General features: G+C 34.5%; 1 protein-coding gene across 3 annotated transcripts in view; it reads right to left on the reverse strand.

The window, feature by feature from the left end:
- Positions 1–851: 851 nt before the first annotated feature.
- GPC5 (glypican 5) overlaps positions 852–16,600 on the reverse strand; it is a 783,354-nt gene continuing 767,605 nt past the window's right edge. For 2 of the 3 annotated variants that reach the window (XM_035319357.1, XM_035319400.1), the window contains exon 8: positions 852–1,633. In XM_035319357.1, the coding sequence (XP_035175248.1) occupies positions 1,473–1,633 (161 nt within the window). In that variant the 3' untranslated portion in view covers positions 852–1,472. The remainder of the gene's footprint in view (positions 1,634–16,600) is intronic. The other variant, XM_035319367.1, reaches the window with a different exon arrangement.

The following is a 16,600-nucleotide window of genomic DNA, read 5'->3' on the forward strand; positions in this document are numbered from 1 at the left end:
TTTTAGAGAAAGAGAGAAGGACAAATTCTACATTTTCTGTTTTACAGGATTCTCTTAGATAAAGATAGGAGTTTAAATACAAAACTAATGAATTGCTGTGCAACTGTTTCATCAGATGATATCACTTGTTTGTAGGGTTGTGATTAGCAGCACAGAGTTCACATGGAGACCAAGTTACTCTTGGTTTACCCAGGAGTTGATACTATTTAATTTCTTCATTAATGAGCTAGGCTATGCAACAGCAAGTTCTCACAAATGATACAAAACTGGAAAGATCAGCTGATACACCAGATAGTTGTTATTGCCATTTACAGAGACGTTGGCAGGATGGAGGGATGGCCTGACAGAAACTTCATGAAGCTCAACAAAGGGAAATGCCAAGTGCTCCATCTGGGGAGGGATACCTCCATGCAACAGTGCATGCTGTTGCTGACTGAATGGAAAGCAGCTTTGTGAAGGAGGACCTGGAGTCCTGCTGGACAGCAAGTTGAACATGACACAGTAATGTGACATGAAAGAAAAAGCAGTCAACAGCTTCCTGCATTGAATTATGGAAATCATTGCCACAGGTCAAAAGAGGTGATCTCTACTGAGCACTAGGAAGACTACATCAGCAGTGTTGGGTCCAGGTCTGGGTTCCCTAGTAAAAGGGACATGGACATACAGGAAGAAGTTCTGCAAAGGGCCATGAAGATTTTTAAATGATGGGAACATCTTTCTTTCAATTACAGGCTGAGATCTGGGACTGTTCAGGCTGGAGAAGAGAAGCCTCAGGGAGATCTTATCAATGTGTATAAATGTTTGAAGGGAGGGTGCAAAGAAGATGGTACCCAGCAACAGGACAAGAGGCAATGGGCACAGACTGAAATATAATAGAATCATAGAATAGGTAATTATTATTATTATTATTATTTTTAAAAAAGTGCTACGATTGTTCAAGCAACGGAAACAGTGGGCCAGGGAGGCTGTGCAGTCTCCATTGTCAGAGATATTCAAATGCCAGTTGGACGTGTCCTTGGGCAACTTTTTCTAGTAGACTCTGCTGTGAGCTTATGGTTGCTCTGGATGAGCTCCAGGGGTCCCATCCACAGTTCTGTGTATCTGTGATTTTGTGGTCTCTTTTTACAAATCACTTTTAGTGCGTAATATTGGTGGTAGGGGGATGGTTGGACCAGGTGATCTTAGAAGTTTTTCCCAACCTTGATGATTCTATGATTCCATGGTAGTCAACTTATTTTTTACACAAAATACTGTTAAAGAAAACATAATTTTGCATGAATATACAGATGTTACAAAAATGCTGGAGAAATATTTTATAAACAACTTTGTTAATATTCATGCCTAAGATCAGAGAGGCTGATGTTATGTAACCTGTCATAAATATTACTTTATCCACCAGATCCTTTATTCTAGGCTTGTGAATAGGGATAAGCAGATGACAATGAAACATATATCAAGACAGAGCTAAACAGTTACCAAAGACTGAGAAATAATGTTACCAAACTCATCAGCATAAATGTCATATAATCAGCCATTGTTGTACTTCCTGATCCAGTTGTGTCTAAAGTGCTGCCATCGTTGATTTGATGGATTTGCTTTACATCACTGAGGTTCATCTTGTCTGGCACCCCTGCTGAGACAAATAAGAAAATACAGTGTGATGCATGCCTTGTCACTACTAGCAACATGCTATAGCTAGAAAAAATAAATAAATATTCTCAGCACATGGACTGTTACAGCTTGGTTTCTGACTCCCATGATACTGCTAAATTCATAATACTTTATAATTGCATCTAGAAACACATACACTATACTATATGGCTATTCATCGTTGAAAGTAATTCAGAGGCCTGCCAGCTCTGAACAAAACTGTTCTTGTAGAAACATATCTCAACAAATATTTGCGGTCTGAAATGAACAGTTTTGCAAGTCCCAGTTGTACCTAAAAGACCACTGCTCACACTTTCTTGGATTTGAAGGAAAAGGGAAATAATTTAATGTCAAATTGCTTGTGTCTACATCCAAATAATATTCCAAAACAACATATACCTGCTGCAGGGTATATAACAAACTACGTTTGTTTTTACATAAAAACCCCCTTTTTGGCATAATTTAAACAGACTTTAAAACTTTGTAAGACAAAATTGTAAACCTAACTTTAAGCAGGAAACCATTTACTGACTTCCGGTTGATTTTTATTGTTTTGGACCAAAATAAATATTTCTCCATCCCAAAACAGTCCTTTTTATAAAACAAGTATGTAATCACCCATTTTATTTCCTCTTCATGGTGAAATAATCAGAAGGGCTTGGAGACACTTTTAGATTTGGAAGCATTGTCAGCTACTTGTATTTTCTATTCATATTTCTAGAATGTCTGATCCCATATAGCAACTTGTGGCATGCCACTAGCAATCAAAATTAACAGGTCTAAATCCAGTGTTATTACATGCAACAAATATTGACATTGTAATTATACTGAGACTGAAAAAGCCTTTATATAAAGCAAAGTCAATGTTTATGTAATTAGGTCAATACATATATAATTCAGAAAGTAAGCTCTACTGTTGGAACAGCACTACTAGAATGAAGATAAGCTCTACTGAGTTCACATATTGATTTTACAGTCTCTGTTTCTGCATTATTATTCATTGTGTAGGTACTTCTTTCCTTTGTATCATTAGTAAAGTTGCGTAAACTAGTGATTTTTTTTAAGGGACTGTGATGAAGTATAAATATTCTAGTCATGGATTTTTCCTCTTTGTTAAGCTAGTTTAACAGAAGCTACAAAGAATCACTGTGTTTGAAATGAAAAACTTTTTTGGTGATTGTGTTAAAAATACTCTTTTCTCTAAAAGCAGCTTGAAAGCTGCTCATTGTGAACTTGCTGTATGTACTTAAAATCTTCCTGTAGCTTTGAAAAAATGCATTAAGGGAAGAGTCAGATAAAGTCAATCATGTTGTCTGAAAAACCTGCTAGAATGAATTTGTCTTCTTTGCTGCTGTACTCAGACAGCAGAATAGACTGCTATTTTGTGTGGATTTATTGATCCAGTGCTCTTGCCTGGAATTTGTGAAAATTAGCTCCATGAGTACAATGCAAGTGGACACACAAGGAGGAAGAGCAAAAATAGAGGCTGAGAAGGAGTGAATAAATTCCTCCTTATCATGCACATTCAGGATTAATCTGTTTAGAAAAAGATCAGTCACTCAACACTTCAATGGATCTTTGGTAGATCACCAAAGTGGGTAGATCAAAGTGGTTTTTGTTGTTGTTGTTTTCTTTTTGTTTGTTTGTTTGTTTGTTTTCAAGGATGTTTTAGAAGCAGAACCAAAAGCATTTGCGGGGGGGGGGTCATTTCTCCAGAGTATTAGTGAAGAATCCCCTTATGTAAAAAGCGTAATTTCAACAGAGGAAAAGAAAAGAAAAGAAAAGAAAAGAAAAGAAAAGAAAAGAAAAGAAAAGAAAAGAAAAGAAAAGAAAAGAAAAGAAAAGAAAAGAAAAGAAAAGAGAAAAGAAAAGAAAAAAGAAAAGAGAAAAGAAAAGAAAAGAAAAGAAAAGAAAAGAAAAGAAAAGAAAAGAAAAGAAAAGAAAAGAAAAGAAAAGAAAAGAAAAGAATAGAAAAGAAAAGAAAAGAAAAGAAAAGAAAAGAAAAGAAAAGAAAAGAAAAGAAAAAAGAAAAACAACCTCTAACCTGTAAAATAAAGTTCACCAACTGCTATAGGTATAACAAATAAGATTTTTCCCAGTGTATTTACAGATGAAATGTATGGACTTATTTTAAATATCCAGGATTTTATCAACTTATAATTAAAGGTAATTGCCACAACAAGGAAAATTCCTATATTTACACTTAAAAAATAGCGGTCTTCAGCAAGAGTGTGTGGTCTGAATCTGAAGAAAATGAGATGAGTTATAAATTACTAACTGGAGAGTCATCTTTAGTGAAGATTTCATTAACAATAAATATGGAAAATACAAAAAGAATAGTTTTCTTTTTATAGGACATGTTCTCTCTCTCTCTCTTTCTCTCTCTCTCTTTTTTTTTTTTTTTCCTCTTTCCAACCTGAAATGAAAACTGCAGGCTTTGGAAGTTCCCATGAATAGAGTGTTTATAAAAATGTTCAGCCATAGCAATACATTTTGCTTTCATCAATTGAAATACCATAGAGTGCTGAATATTTTCTCTGATGTTAAATGCATATACTTTAGGATTGCAGTATAAACATACAGCAAGCCTTTCATCTATTAAGCCCCAGAGATCTATGTCACAAATTTGACTGCATTGAAATTAGAAGTGGAAAAAAAATATGTTTAGATATGATCTTAAGAAAAAAATCACTGATCAGAAAAACACTTAAAAAAGGTATATTTTAACAGTACTGGTTTTGGTATTTTCATGGTTGTTTCCCAAAGAATGAAAAACTTTTTTTATTATTTTTTATTTTTAGTTTTAATAAGTTTTATTCCTATACTATACTTTATATTTAAATAAGTAAATTCTATTTTCCATTATGTACCCGGATTTGAAAATAGATGCCATCTTTCACACATCAAAATCAGTCATGGAAGTCATCTTTTCCTCTAAATGAGTGTAACTTTCTTAGTCCACAACAAACTTGTAATAGTCGTAAGACCTATAAAAATATTTGTATATATAAAAATAAATAAATAAATAAATAAGAGAAAATTTTTGGATTTAGTTTCCTCACATTAGACACTAATTTTTTCTTAAAGAAAATGCATTTAAGATTACCAAATCTTTTAAATGATCTGTGATAAATGTCTCATTTATATCAAAATCATACTAGAGCTAATATTTTGACTGGAAAAGATGAAATTCAGAAATAAGATTCAGAGTTCTTTCTGAAGGAAAGCCATAATTGCAGCAGAGCAGAAGATAAACCTCTGCAATCTAAATATAACATTTTCAAGAACCTATATAAAGTAAAACTGTCAAAGATCACATCTCTGACTCCAGCATTAGCTGTGAAACCCAGTTATTGGCTGCAATTTAAAATTTTCTCTTTGTTTTAGACAAGATTAATCAGTAAAAGAATTACGCCAAACAGTGTGATATATATTACAGCATCTTATTACAGCAGCTGCAAAGTATTTCTAACTTTTAAAGATATTTAAAGCTTGTGATATGTAGTTATACTGGCAGCTTTGACACCTGATCTGCTAAATTTTCCAGAATAGCTGCAGCAACTATACAATATCCTTTCAATATTCAGCAGCAGATTTTAATTTTGATTTGAAAAGTCATACCTAAAACATGGAAGATTTTTATTTGACATGGAAATTTTCTATTGAGATTATCAAAATCTTGCAAAAATGGGCTATGACTTTTAAACAGTCTAGGAACCATGCTAGGATTTTAAACTTTTTAAACATTTTAAACAGAATGTCCTTTCATAGTGGCCTGGTTTGAAACCAAACCAGGATTTTTTTGTGTATCTGCAATCTAACCTCAAATATCTTGCTACCTTATCTGCTATTTGTTGAGTAGCATACGCCAGAGCTGAGAAGGCTTTTCAAGGGAACAAGAAGCTAGCAAATGAATTTCTGTGGGAACCTGGTTGCACATAAACCCTAACAAAGCTTTACAGAGGAGGGCATACTGGATTTCCCTCTGTGCATCTGTTGTGGTTTAACACTAGCAAACAGGTGTCCAACCACTTCCAGAAAAGCAAAGCTCATCATGCACAACAGTCTCTCATGAGGAGAAATGCCATCACTCTGAAAGCCATCCCCTTCCTCCTTCTTTACCTCAAAGACATGGAAAATATCTTTGGTCAGTCTGGGTCAGGTGTCCTGACTGTGTCCTCTCCCACCTTCTGGTGCACCCCTGACTTCCTCACTGACAGGGCAGCATGAGGAGGTGAAAAGTCTGTGGCTCTGTGTAAGCACTACTCTACAACAACTAAAATGATTGGTTTATTATCATGACTATTTTCACCAAAAATCCAAAACACAGCATCACACAAGACTCTACAAAGAAAATGAACTCTTTGCCAGCCAAAACCATGACAGAATTATTCTTCTTATAACATTCCAGAAAGTTCAAAATACATCTCTTGTGGCACAAGCATTTTTTATGAGCCTCAAATATGAGGAAGAACTTGAGAAAATGGGATAGTACTTCAGATAGTTAGGAAACAATTCTGGAACGTGGCTTTTACAAGGCAACGTTCCTGTGAAGTTGCATAAAATTCTCTTAAGCAGGACACAGTTATTTCAGTCATTATATATCTAATCTAAATTCCAGGATAACACAAGACATGAAAATAAAATAAAATAAAATAAAATAAATTGATAACTGGTTCAAGCAAAGTCCCGAAATTCAGAAGAAATATCATAAAGGCTAATGAGATACATAGAGTTTAAATTAACAAAAGAAAAGGATGATATACTGAAAACATATGTATAATATGAAGTTAGAAATATAATTTACAATAGCAAGATACCTGGAAAAAGACAACATTACAGGGAGTTGGACATGAATTTATTGATATCAATAAGGGTCTACAACATTTTGTTGAAACAGAAGCCGGTAGATTTTGATGGAACTGGTAAAGTAAATGGCATAATTTATAAGAAAAGGCAAGAAAGAAGATTAACATAGAGATTAAGAAGAATGAAGGAAAGGTGATAACAGCGCAACAGGTTCAGAAATTTATAGACAGCAAGAGCCATGACTATCTCCTTATTGTGTCAAGAAAATACCAACACTGATGAATATCAACACATTTTTGTCCTATGAAGGAGAACACAGTATTGGTTTGATTCTTATAATTCACAGTAAAGAGGTCTCAATAATGATTATGCAACCAAACATTAAAAAAGGTATTCGTTGATTTTAACAAACAAACAACAGAACAAAAACAACAACAACAACAAAAACAACAACAAAAAAGAACTTTACATTGGCATTCCAGAAGTTAAAAATACATAGTAGTTACCAAATATTTTCTTGACTTGACCAGATTTTTGCCAGCTGAAACCTTAAAGCCCTTAATGAATGACTTCTCCCTTTCTTTTACTGTTCCTCCCAGCTTAATTCCTAATTCTATAATATACAAAAACATTTCTAAATATAGTTATGCTAACTAGATCACAGAGCTATGTTTAAATGCCTCAGACATGCTTCTGTTTATATGTAGTGGTTTCTGTGACAACTTCTATTTCTTACTTTAAGAAATATATAAATTTGTTTACTAAAAAATCATGATATATATATATATGAGGAAAAAAAAAAAAAAATCAGTATTCAGATCATTCTCCAGATGGTGTTTTAAAGCCATTAATCTTAAAAAACTCACAAAATACTTAATGGTATCTGGTTCTTAAAAAGAAAAGTAGAAATAATGGACTATGAGTAGTATTATTCAGACACACTTCCAAGTGAAATTCTTGTAATAATGGCTGTGAAATCTCAATGAGGGGAGAAAAAGACGGCTGAGAAAAACTACCTTATGAAGGATATATGGCAAATGAGGCCATGTTTTTATGACTGTTTCTATATTTGCAGAATCTAAGGTGTATACCTAAAAAGAAAGCATTTGTCACATGAACATAGGCCCTTCTTATAGTACACATATAGATCATGTATACATCTTCTTTAGAAATTCTGTATGTCTTTAAGATATTATGTAAATTTTGCCTTCTCCATTGAGCAGTAGCTGAAATGAAAAAGAGCAGAAGGTTGGAGTAGGTGATTTAAGAGATCCCTTCCTATATCAACTGTTCTGTTATTCTGTTAAGTATTAAATGTTTCACAATTCAGAATGGGTCATAAAGCAACAAAAATGTCTTTCAATAATAAGTATTACAAAAGAAGGAGCATACATTATTTTACCATTCTTTGACTGAATGGCTTTAGAAGAGGAGAATAGTGATATAAGACTGTTGAGAACTGTCAGAAATTAACATAGTGAAAAATGTGTCTGTTTTAGTTTCTTTAGTTTTCATTTAATGAAGAAGAAATTAACAGCTGATTCACGGAGGCTAAAGAAAAATCAAAATTTTCAAGCACTTTTCCAGTGGCAGGAACCTCCTTTGGGAGGTTTTAGGCCTTAATTTAAAAAAAAAAAAAAAAATAATCTAATAATGCATATGAATTTGCCATATCTGAATTATAAATCAGTTTACTAAGATGGACTTCTTAACATCTCAAGCATGTAGTCTTTCATTTAAGTTCTGTTTGCTTCAAGGTTCATGAGAAAAGGGCTTAAAGAGTCAAAATTATTCATTTAGAAGTAATGAAGGCTTTAGCTTTATGGAATTTATAGCTACATAAACTTTTGTATACTTGTTGTCCCTATCAATTAAATTAATGAATTAGCACAGAAAATAAGGTTCGCCAATATTAAAATTGTATGTTGTAAGATTGCTCTCATTCCTATCCCATTGTGTATTTCTGTGAGGTTTAGTCTTAATTTAGGTGTAATAAACTATTATATCTGATTGTGTCAATCCCAATAGGTTGTCAGCAGCTGTAAGGTGAAAGAGCAGAAAAGGTTCAAAACCAAAATGCATAGATTTTGTACAAACACTAAAGTCTCTATTTCACTAATTGCTTCTGCCTGTGACCATTGTCTGATGCTTTAGAGGTGGGAGTAGCAATAGAATATAGTGAACAAGTTAGATAACCAGACCATTGGGACACCTAACTTCTGGCATTCAGTGATTAATGTGTGCCCTGGAGCATAGGAATATATATTTATAATCCTTATAAAATGGAATGAATTCCATAATTCTCATAAATTCTTGCTACTTTCTCTAAAACTACTTTGCATCATGCAAGAAGAAAGCAAAGTAAAAGCAATTAAACAAAAACAAAACAAACAACAACAAAACAATAAAAAAGCACCAAAGATTGAAAATGTGCTTACACCTTCACAGTTGCATGAGATCATTTTTAACTATAAAGGCCAGAGTCTTTTAAATACATTAAAAATATTCAATACAGCTTTTTCAAAATCACAGATGAACTCATGTTTTGGCAGAGCAGAATTTCATCTGTTTTGCTATAGGGAATATATGTGTCAGTCTGTATCAGAAATAATTAGCTTAAGTGTGAGCACCATCCCTAATCACAGATGATACCTAAGGCATTATTCATTCCAATTCATTTTTCATTTCTATACTGTATACATTACAAAGATGATTTGGTTGCCTAAACATAGCTATCTACTGACTTGTTAGATGCTGGGGAAGGGTGTATTGCAATTGGCATACACCTCCCCTTCCAAAAGAAGTTTGTTTCTTAAAAAGCCCTGTAAAGAGGTTTTGGATATACTAGAGCATCTTAGTAGCATTTGGCACTTCTATTTAGACAACTGGATCCTGCCCTGCATCAGTTATTTATTGCAGCTTCTACCACAGTGAATGTAGAGACATTAGTAAATGCAGCAGAAGGAAATGGAGTACTCAGATGTAGGTATTTAGTCAGAATTTGGTTACATGAATTCTTTGTTCATTCACTACTGAATGATCAAAAAATATTTTCTTTGACTTAAAGTCAAAACTTTAAGTCAAAGTCATAACTTTGACTTTAAGCACTTCTTGGTTTCAGCAGTAAGTTTGTTTGGTGTTGAACGTCAACATTAAGGGATACCATTTTGTCAGGAAAATAGTGAATCAGAGTCCAATGTGTGCAAACATCTTTGAGGAACCAGTTCTCTATGAAAGTGTTTCCTGTTGAAGTATAAAAAGATCCATTGTAACTATATTTACATAACTAAATACACATCCCTCAAGGAGATTCTTGAGTTAAGGTGGTATTGAGTGGCTTATGTCTACCATGCTCAAATATCAGTTCCTAGAGGAAACTGCTGAACAAATCACAACTACATAGTGCAGTGTCCTGCATCCCTTAGTCACATGAGGTTATCTCCTCGGCTAGAAGATCCAGTTATTATTTTGTTTTAGTTCAAAATGCCTGGAAACAAACAAACAATCAAATAAACAAAAACAAGAGGGCTGTGCTGCAGCTCACCAAGTGGTGTTTTAGTAACATGAAACTGGAGGAGCATATTACAGGTTCTAGAATATAATATCCAGGAAAGTGTTTTGAAAATAACAAGCCAACTGTTGAAGGACTTTTTAAGGCAGAAAAACCCAAACCTTCAGCTGTCTGGCTTGTGCTGCCTTTTGGAAACAGTCCTAGCAATTAATTATCCACAGAACATGAGGTTTGTTTTGGAATGGGGATGGTTTTCCTTATCACCAAACCATGGAATTAACTGACATTTATGCTATGTGGAAAACTGGAACTGAAACCAGGAGACAAAGCAAAAGCTGAGATACTTGGCAGTACAGATGTAGCTAGTGAAATCAAAGTAATTCAGAGAATTGCTTAGTGTCACAGGAAGGTTCTGTACTTGGACATCGAGGTGCTTGAGTGTGTACAGAGAAGAACGAAGCTGGTGAGGAGTCTGGAGAACAAGTCTATGAGGAGCAGCTGAGGGAGCTGGGATTGTTCAGTCTGGAAAAGGGGAGGCTCAGGGGCGACCTTATCGCACTCTACATGTACCTTAAAGGAGGCTGTAGTGAGGTGAGGGTTGGTCTATTCTCCCATGTGCCTCGTGACAGGATGAGGGGGAATGGGCTAAAGTTGCACCAGGGGAGGTTTAGGCTGGATATTAGGAAGAAATTCTGTACTGAAAGGGTTGTTAGGCATTGGAATAGGCTGCTCAGGGAAGTGGTTCAGTCACCATACCTAGAGGTCTTTAAAACATTTTTAGATTTAGAGCTTAGTGATATGGTTTAGTGGAGGACTTGTTAGTGCTAGGTCAGAGGTTGGATCTTGGTCAAGGCCAGGTCAAGGTTGGATCAAGGTCAGATGATCTTGGAGGTCTCTTCCAACCTAGATGATTCTGTGAAATTATAGCAGCAATTTCTTAATGTCCTCAAGTGTCTTACCTCTGTCACTGGCCAGTTATTTCTTTCAATGAAATGCAATCATACAGGTTTTCATGTTTGTTCCTAAGAAAGGTAGGTCGGGAACCTGTTTCAAATCCCAGACCTTGAGTATAAACACTAAAGTATAAACCTGATTTATATTCTATAATGTAAGGTAGGACAGTGAGATGATGTTTGGTTAGGAGCCAAGCCTATTGATAATTTACATCTATCTAGCCTTCACAAGGGGAGATAATTTATGACTAGGATTTTTGTTTCCATATACAAAGTATGATGCCAGTCATGGCATCATTAGCATAATTACTTTTTTTTTTTTTTTTTTTTTTTTTTTTTTTCCTTATAGCAATCTTTGTTTTATCCAGTCTATTCTTAAGTGGCAGAGATTTCAGCAGTTTCTCCAGGGAAAGTTATGCCACTACCCATATAATGTAGTTCTCCTTAGCAAGGTGTAGGTAAGACCTCTTTGAAACACATTGTACTGAGCTGTTTTATGGCTTTACTCTATCTAAGCACTAAATGATTTAAGAGTCTTTTCCAACCTAAATGATTCTATGATTCTATGATTCTATTAATTTATAAACATAGATATTGTTATGAAGAAATTTTCTGAAATAGGCAGTTGGTGTTTATTTGGAAGAAATAATTTGATCTAAAATAATAATACACAATTCAACACAAATAACAATTTTAAATGCATAGGCAATACCAAGATGCAAGTAATCTCACCTACAAACAAGGAATGCTATTACAGTTACTAGAAAGGAGTTAAGAAGCCTGCCTAATAGTATCAACTAAGAGAATTCTTCATGGTTAGACATATACTTGGAAATGAATCTGACATATCAGATTAAACACCACATGCTTTATGAAATCTGTATATTAGAGAAAAAAATGTAATAAATGATCTTAATATAAGTCTGGCAAGTCTTTTGAACTGCAAGAGCAGCAGACATTAAGTTTCTAGTCTAGTATTTGAAAGTTTTCTTTCAGAGTTGTCAGTGGCATTTGTTTCACATTATAAATTAAAGAACTTAGTATTGCCATTTAGAAAACAAAGCTTTTATGAGTTAATGAAACAAAAACAAGTGACGTCACAAACCAAAACATATCAACTTATTTTGCACATAACATATCAACTTATTTTGCATTCTTTAAGAACCATAAATATCATAAATAGATTACATTATTTCATTATTTGTTAAAACTGTTAACATAATTTTGATTTGCTTGTAGGTTGATTTTAAGAATAGAATACTTGTGTGTTTTTTTTTTTGTTTGTTTGTTTGTTTGTTTTTTGGACACAAAGACATTTTCTTCAGAGGTAGAGAGAACCACAGTAACCTTCATTAGCTCTTCTGTTATTGCTTTCTCGCCCAATAACCTCTAAATCCATGTTCACTATAAAACATGTTAATTATAACTTCAGTGCTCTTGGAATCAGCATTGTCAGTAACGCCAGTTTTATATTAAGAAATCCATATTTCAGTCTGTTTTTCTGTTGAGGAACTTTTAACCTTTATCATTAACTTATGCAGAGGCTTCATAATCAATACAAAGTGACAGTAGGGCTAATGCTCTATAAATCAGACTGCTCTATATAATATAATCAGACTGCTCTATATAATGCTCTATAAATCATTCTTTGAATTTTCATCTGTTCCGTGCTAATTTCTATCTTATGAATCAGAATTCTCATATAAATTACTGTCCTTCAAAACATTATTCTTTTCAAATTTTTAAAAAAATCTTTCTTAAATTATCATTATTTTGCTCTAGACGGGTTATAATCAAAAATTCTGGTCTGAAGAAAGCTAACATCTGAAGAGAGAGATGAATTTGAACTGAAACTTGTGAAAGTAAAATACAAAATTTGAGAAAATTTGAATGTTTGGATTGAGAAAGAATGTTACTACTTAGGCCCATAGTATTTTGTTCCAAGTTTGTTGACTTGTTAAATTTTATTATAATAAGTTATAATATAATAAGTTATATATTATAGGTTATATATTATACGTTGTATCTGTTCCTTACTTCTAACTGAAGAGGAAAGCCCATCTAACTTAACTTACAGTGAAACATTAAAAAAAAATAATTCAAACAAACAAAAATGAAATGCTATTTCTATTTAATTAATATTTGATAATTTATATATTTTTTCAAAGCAGCTTTTTACTCACAAGGCACCTCTTAATGAAGAACAGAAGTGTAGATAGATGAGAAACAGCTGAACTTTCACAGTCTGAGTTTTAGCTTGAAGATTTTAATTCAAGACAGAAAAAGTTAAGCGAACAATGAATGAGGGCTGAAAAACAAAGAGAAGAGAAAAGATAAAGAAGACCTCTATATGAACTACTTTTGGTGCTTGGGAGGCACTAAAAGTGACATAAAGCCATTTCCAGTGGGGCATGGTAAATTGAACTATAGTATTGTCAGTGAGAAGTCATGTGAAAAATGTTAAAGAAACTATTTTGTTCATGCATGGGTGACAGGATATATTGTGGAGTCATTGTGTAATCTTTCTTTCCATTTTAGGACTTCAAACCCTTATCCTGACTATTTCCTGTCCTTTAATCAAAATAAATGTTCTTCATGAATCTAAGTATTAGCAGATGAAGGCCACAAGTCTCTTGTTGAAGCACCAGCAATTTTTAAGTGACAATAGGAGAACAGGAGATGGTAAAAGAATGATTTTGGCAAATAAAAATTTTAGAGAAAGAAGCATTATGGTAAAGATTGGTCTCAGATTCCAAAGGCAGCACAGCAGAGCAAGCTTTACAACAAGCTTATACTCAAGAGTTTATGAATGTACACCTGACAACAAAGAACAATAATTCACATCCCTACTCTTCATGTATCTTTCCTAGAGCCTTCTTAAGTTGAGGTGTTGAGGTGCTTAGCTTCTCCTAGAGCTTACATATTGGGCATTAGTAGAAAGGGAAATGAATTCCCAGTGTATTTGAGCCTGGATATGAAAGAGTTTCTAACATATGATACCTCTCGGAGCCCTGAAACTATTCTTGTCCTCAAAAAATAGAGTAGGTCAATTGCAAGGAACTTTCAAAGATCAAGTCCACCTGTCTGACCTTTTCAGAGCTAACTGAAAGTCAAAGCATATGACATTATCCAAATACCTCTTGAACACTGATAGGCACAGGGCATGAACTACCTCAACAGGGAGTCTGTTCCAGTGTTGGCCACTGATGAGATAGTTCTCATTAAATATTTTTTTTCCTTATGTTCAGTCTGAACCTCCCCTGGCAAAGGTTTGTGCCGTTAATGTGTCATATAATCACAGAATCAAAGAATGGTTTGGATTGGAAGGGACTTTAAAGATCATCAAGTTCTAACTTCCCTGCTATGAACAGGGATTCCAGTATTCCCCAGGATAACCTTCTCCGTAACTTTTCTAGGTACTGAGATTAGATTAACAGGTCTGTAGTTTCCTGGGTCTTCTCTTATGCTTTTCATGTAGATGGGTATAGTATTGGCTAACTTTCACTCAGTGGGGACTGTAATCCTCTTCCAGAAAATGACAGGACTGCTTCACAAACCACCAGAGATTCAATTTTCATCCTGACACTCAGGATTTGCGATGGAGATGTTAGAAGGGATGAAGTCACTGAGATGAGGGTGATGGGCTGTCTGGGATGAAGAAAGCAAAACTTGGTGCAAATTGCATCTATTTCCATTAATATGCTAAGTGAAAAAGCAAGCTATTTTTTCATGCCAATTGAATTTTTCCATTTTGAAGGACACTGAATGGGGGATCTGGAGAAAATTATCATATGTACAGTGGGGAGGATGAGAGTTCTAGGGCCATACAGTAAAATAAGGAGCAATCAAACTGACAAACTAGATGTGTTCTTTTAACATTAACTCCTTAGGAGGTTCATCAGGTTCATCACACAGGGAAAAAAGCCTACCTATTAAGAAAAATAAATAAATAAATAAATAAATAAAAATATTCTCTTACACATTAAAAGTTAAAATAGCACATAATAACAAATAACTTCTTGTCTATTTGAAAGTATTTGGTTTGGGGAAGTGAATCCAAGCTGGGTATATTTTTATTTTATCACTGATAAATGTTTTTAAAGGTTTATGACAAAATTGGCAGATGAGATCATGCTTTAATGTAAAACAATAATGGAGACATTAAGAAGAGTACTGAACCATTACCATCAACATCTACAAAGAGTGTAAGACCAAGGATGAGATTATAAAAACAAGAAAATGGGCATGGAAAATGAAAATTCTTACACAACTAAAAAAGCAGAATTGGAGCAGAATGAATGAATGCTTTCAAAAGGTAATGTAAAAGTTAAATGACAAAGAAGCTCTCCGAAAATAGTTGAGTAGAATAAGCAGGTGAACTAAACTGCTGAAAAGGCAGAGTCTAGTATTTTGATGTCAATAAAACTGTAAGTCTAGGAATGTGATGTAAGCTTTTAAGTGGTAGTCTTGACATCTCTTTCCTCCCTTGTAGTGTGCCCTTTCCTTTTGTGCCATTTTTTTCCTTTGGACTTCTGGATGAATCAAGTTATGCCATCCTCCTACTCCACACACTCCCAGGGTGTGTTCAGTACATGTCTATAAAGCTTCAGCAGTTTCCAGAGTTAGATGAGAGTTAAGGAACAGAGATGTTCAATTTGTGTAGCAGGGAAGAACATCAAATTGTAGTGTCCTCCCACACAGCAGAGCAAGATATTGTCTACTCATTTTACCAAGAAAACTAACAAGAAAGACAGCTCTGTGTGGGGGAGCAGGATTACCAAAGATAAAGGAGAGATGAAATGAACTTTAGGGGCTACTGCTACACCTATCTGGATGCTGTTGGTGACCATGACCTTAGGACAGGCCATGAAGTGCTGGTGGGGCACAGTTCTGCAGCATGGGAACATGCCTGGGTTGGTGACAATAGCAAGGAACTGGTACTGTGTCTCATGCAGCACAAAGTCTCCCTAAAGTCTCCCTGTGCATGCACCTTCCTCATTTCTGTTGCAGGAAACCATGGACTTTGGAAGAGATAAAAAGTTGTTGGGGCAGCCCGAGGGAGGTCCTCCTGCCATCAGGGTACATGTCAATAACTGGTGAGGCACTCTGGGGATCATCTCCAACCAGTTTTTCTAGAATAGAATTTTCCCATGAATGATTGTTGTCCAGGCATCATCATATATAGCTGTGAATTTTGTTGTCCAGGTGAACATACTTCATAGAAAGAGTGGAAAGCTGGGAAGAGCAGTCTCCAGTCACCATGAAGGATTTACATGCTGGTTTTAATTCTTCAAATATATATGAAGGGGGAATTCCACCTCCAGTTTTCCCTACACTGCATTTATGTTTCCAGCCAGCATAAAACAGAGAATTCTGAGGAACAGAAAGAGTCCTCTTTCACTTTTATGGTGTCAGCCTCACTGGAGGGTGGATGTGTTGGGATTAAATAGCTTTGAAAGAACAAGAGAAATTAGTCAAGGCCCTTCTTTTAAGTGGGCAGACAGGCTTAATTTTTAGTTCTATATTATCAATTGTATCTGTATAACATATTTTCAGGCATGCATAACTCTTCTTCCACGGGAACAAAGTGTAGCACGTTGTATGTGGCTTTGCTCCCTGATGCTCATGTGTGGGAAAAAAAAAAAAAAAAAAAAAAAAAAAAAAAAAAAAAATTTAA

The sequence above is a fragment of the Oxyura jamaicensis genome, chromosome 1, assembly GCF_011077185.1.
Source record: "Oxyura jamaicensis isolate SHBP4307 breed ruddy duck chromosome 1, BPBGC_Ojam_1.0, whole genome shotgun sequence".
NCBI classification, from domain to species: domain Eukaryota; kingdom Metazoa; phylum Chordata; class Aves; order Anseriformes; family Anatidae; genus Oxyura; species Oxyura jamaicensis.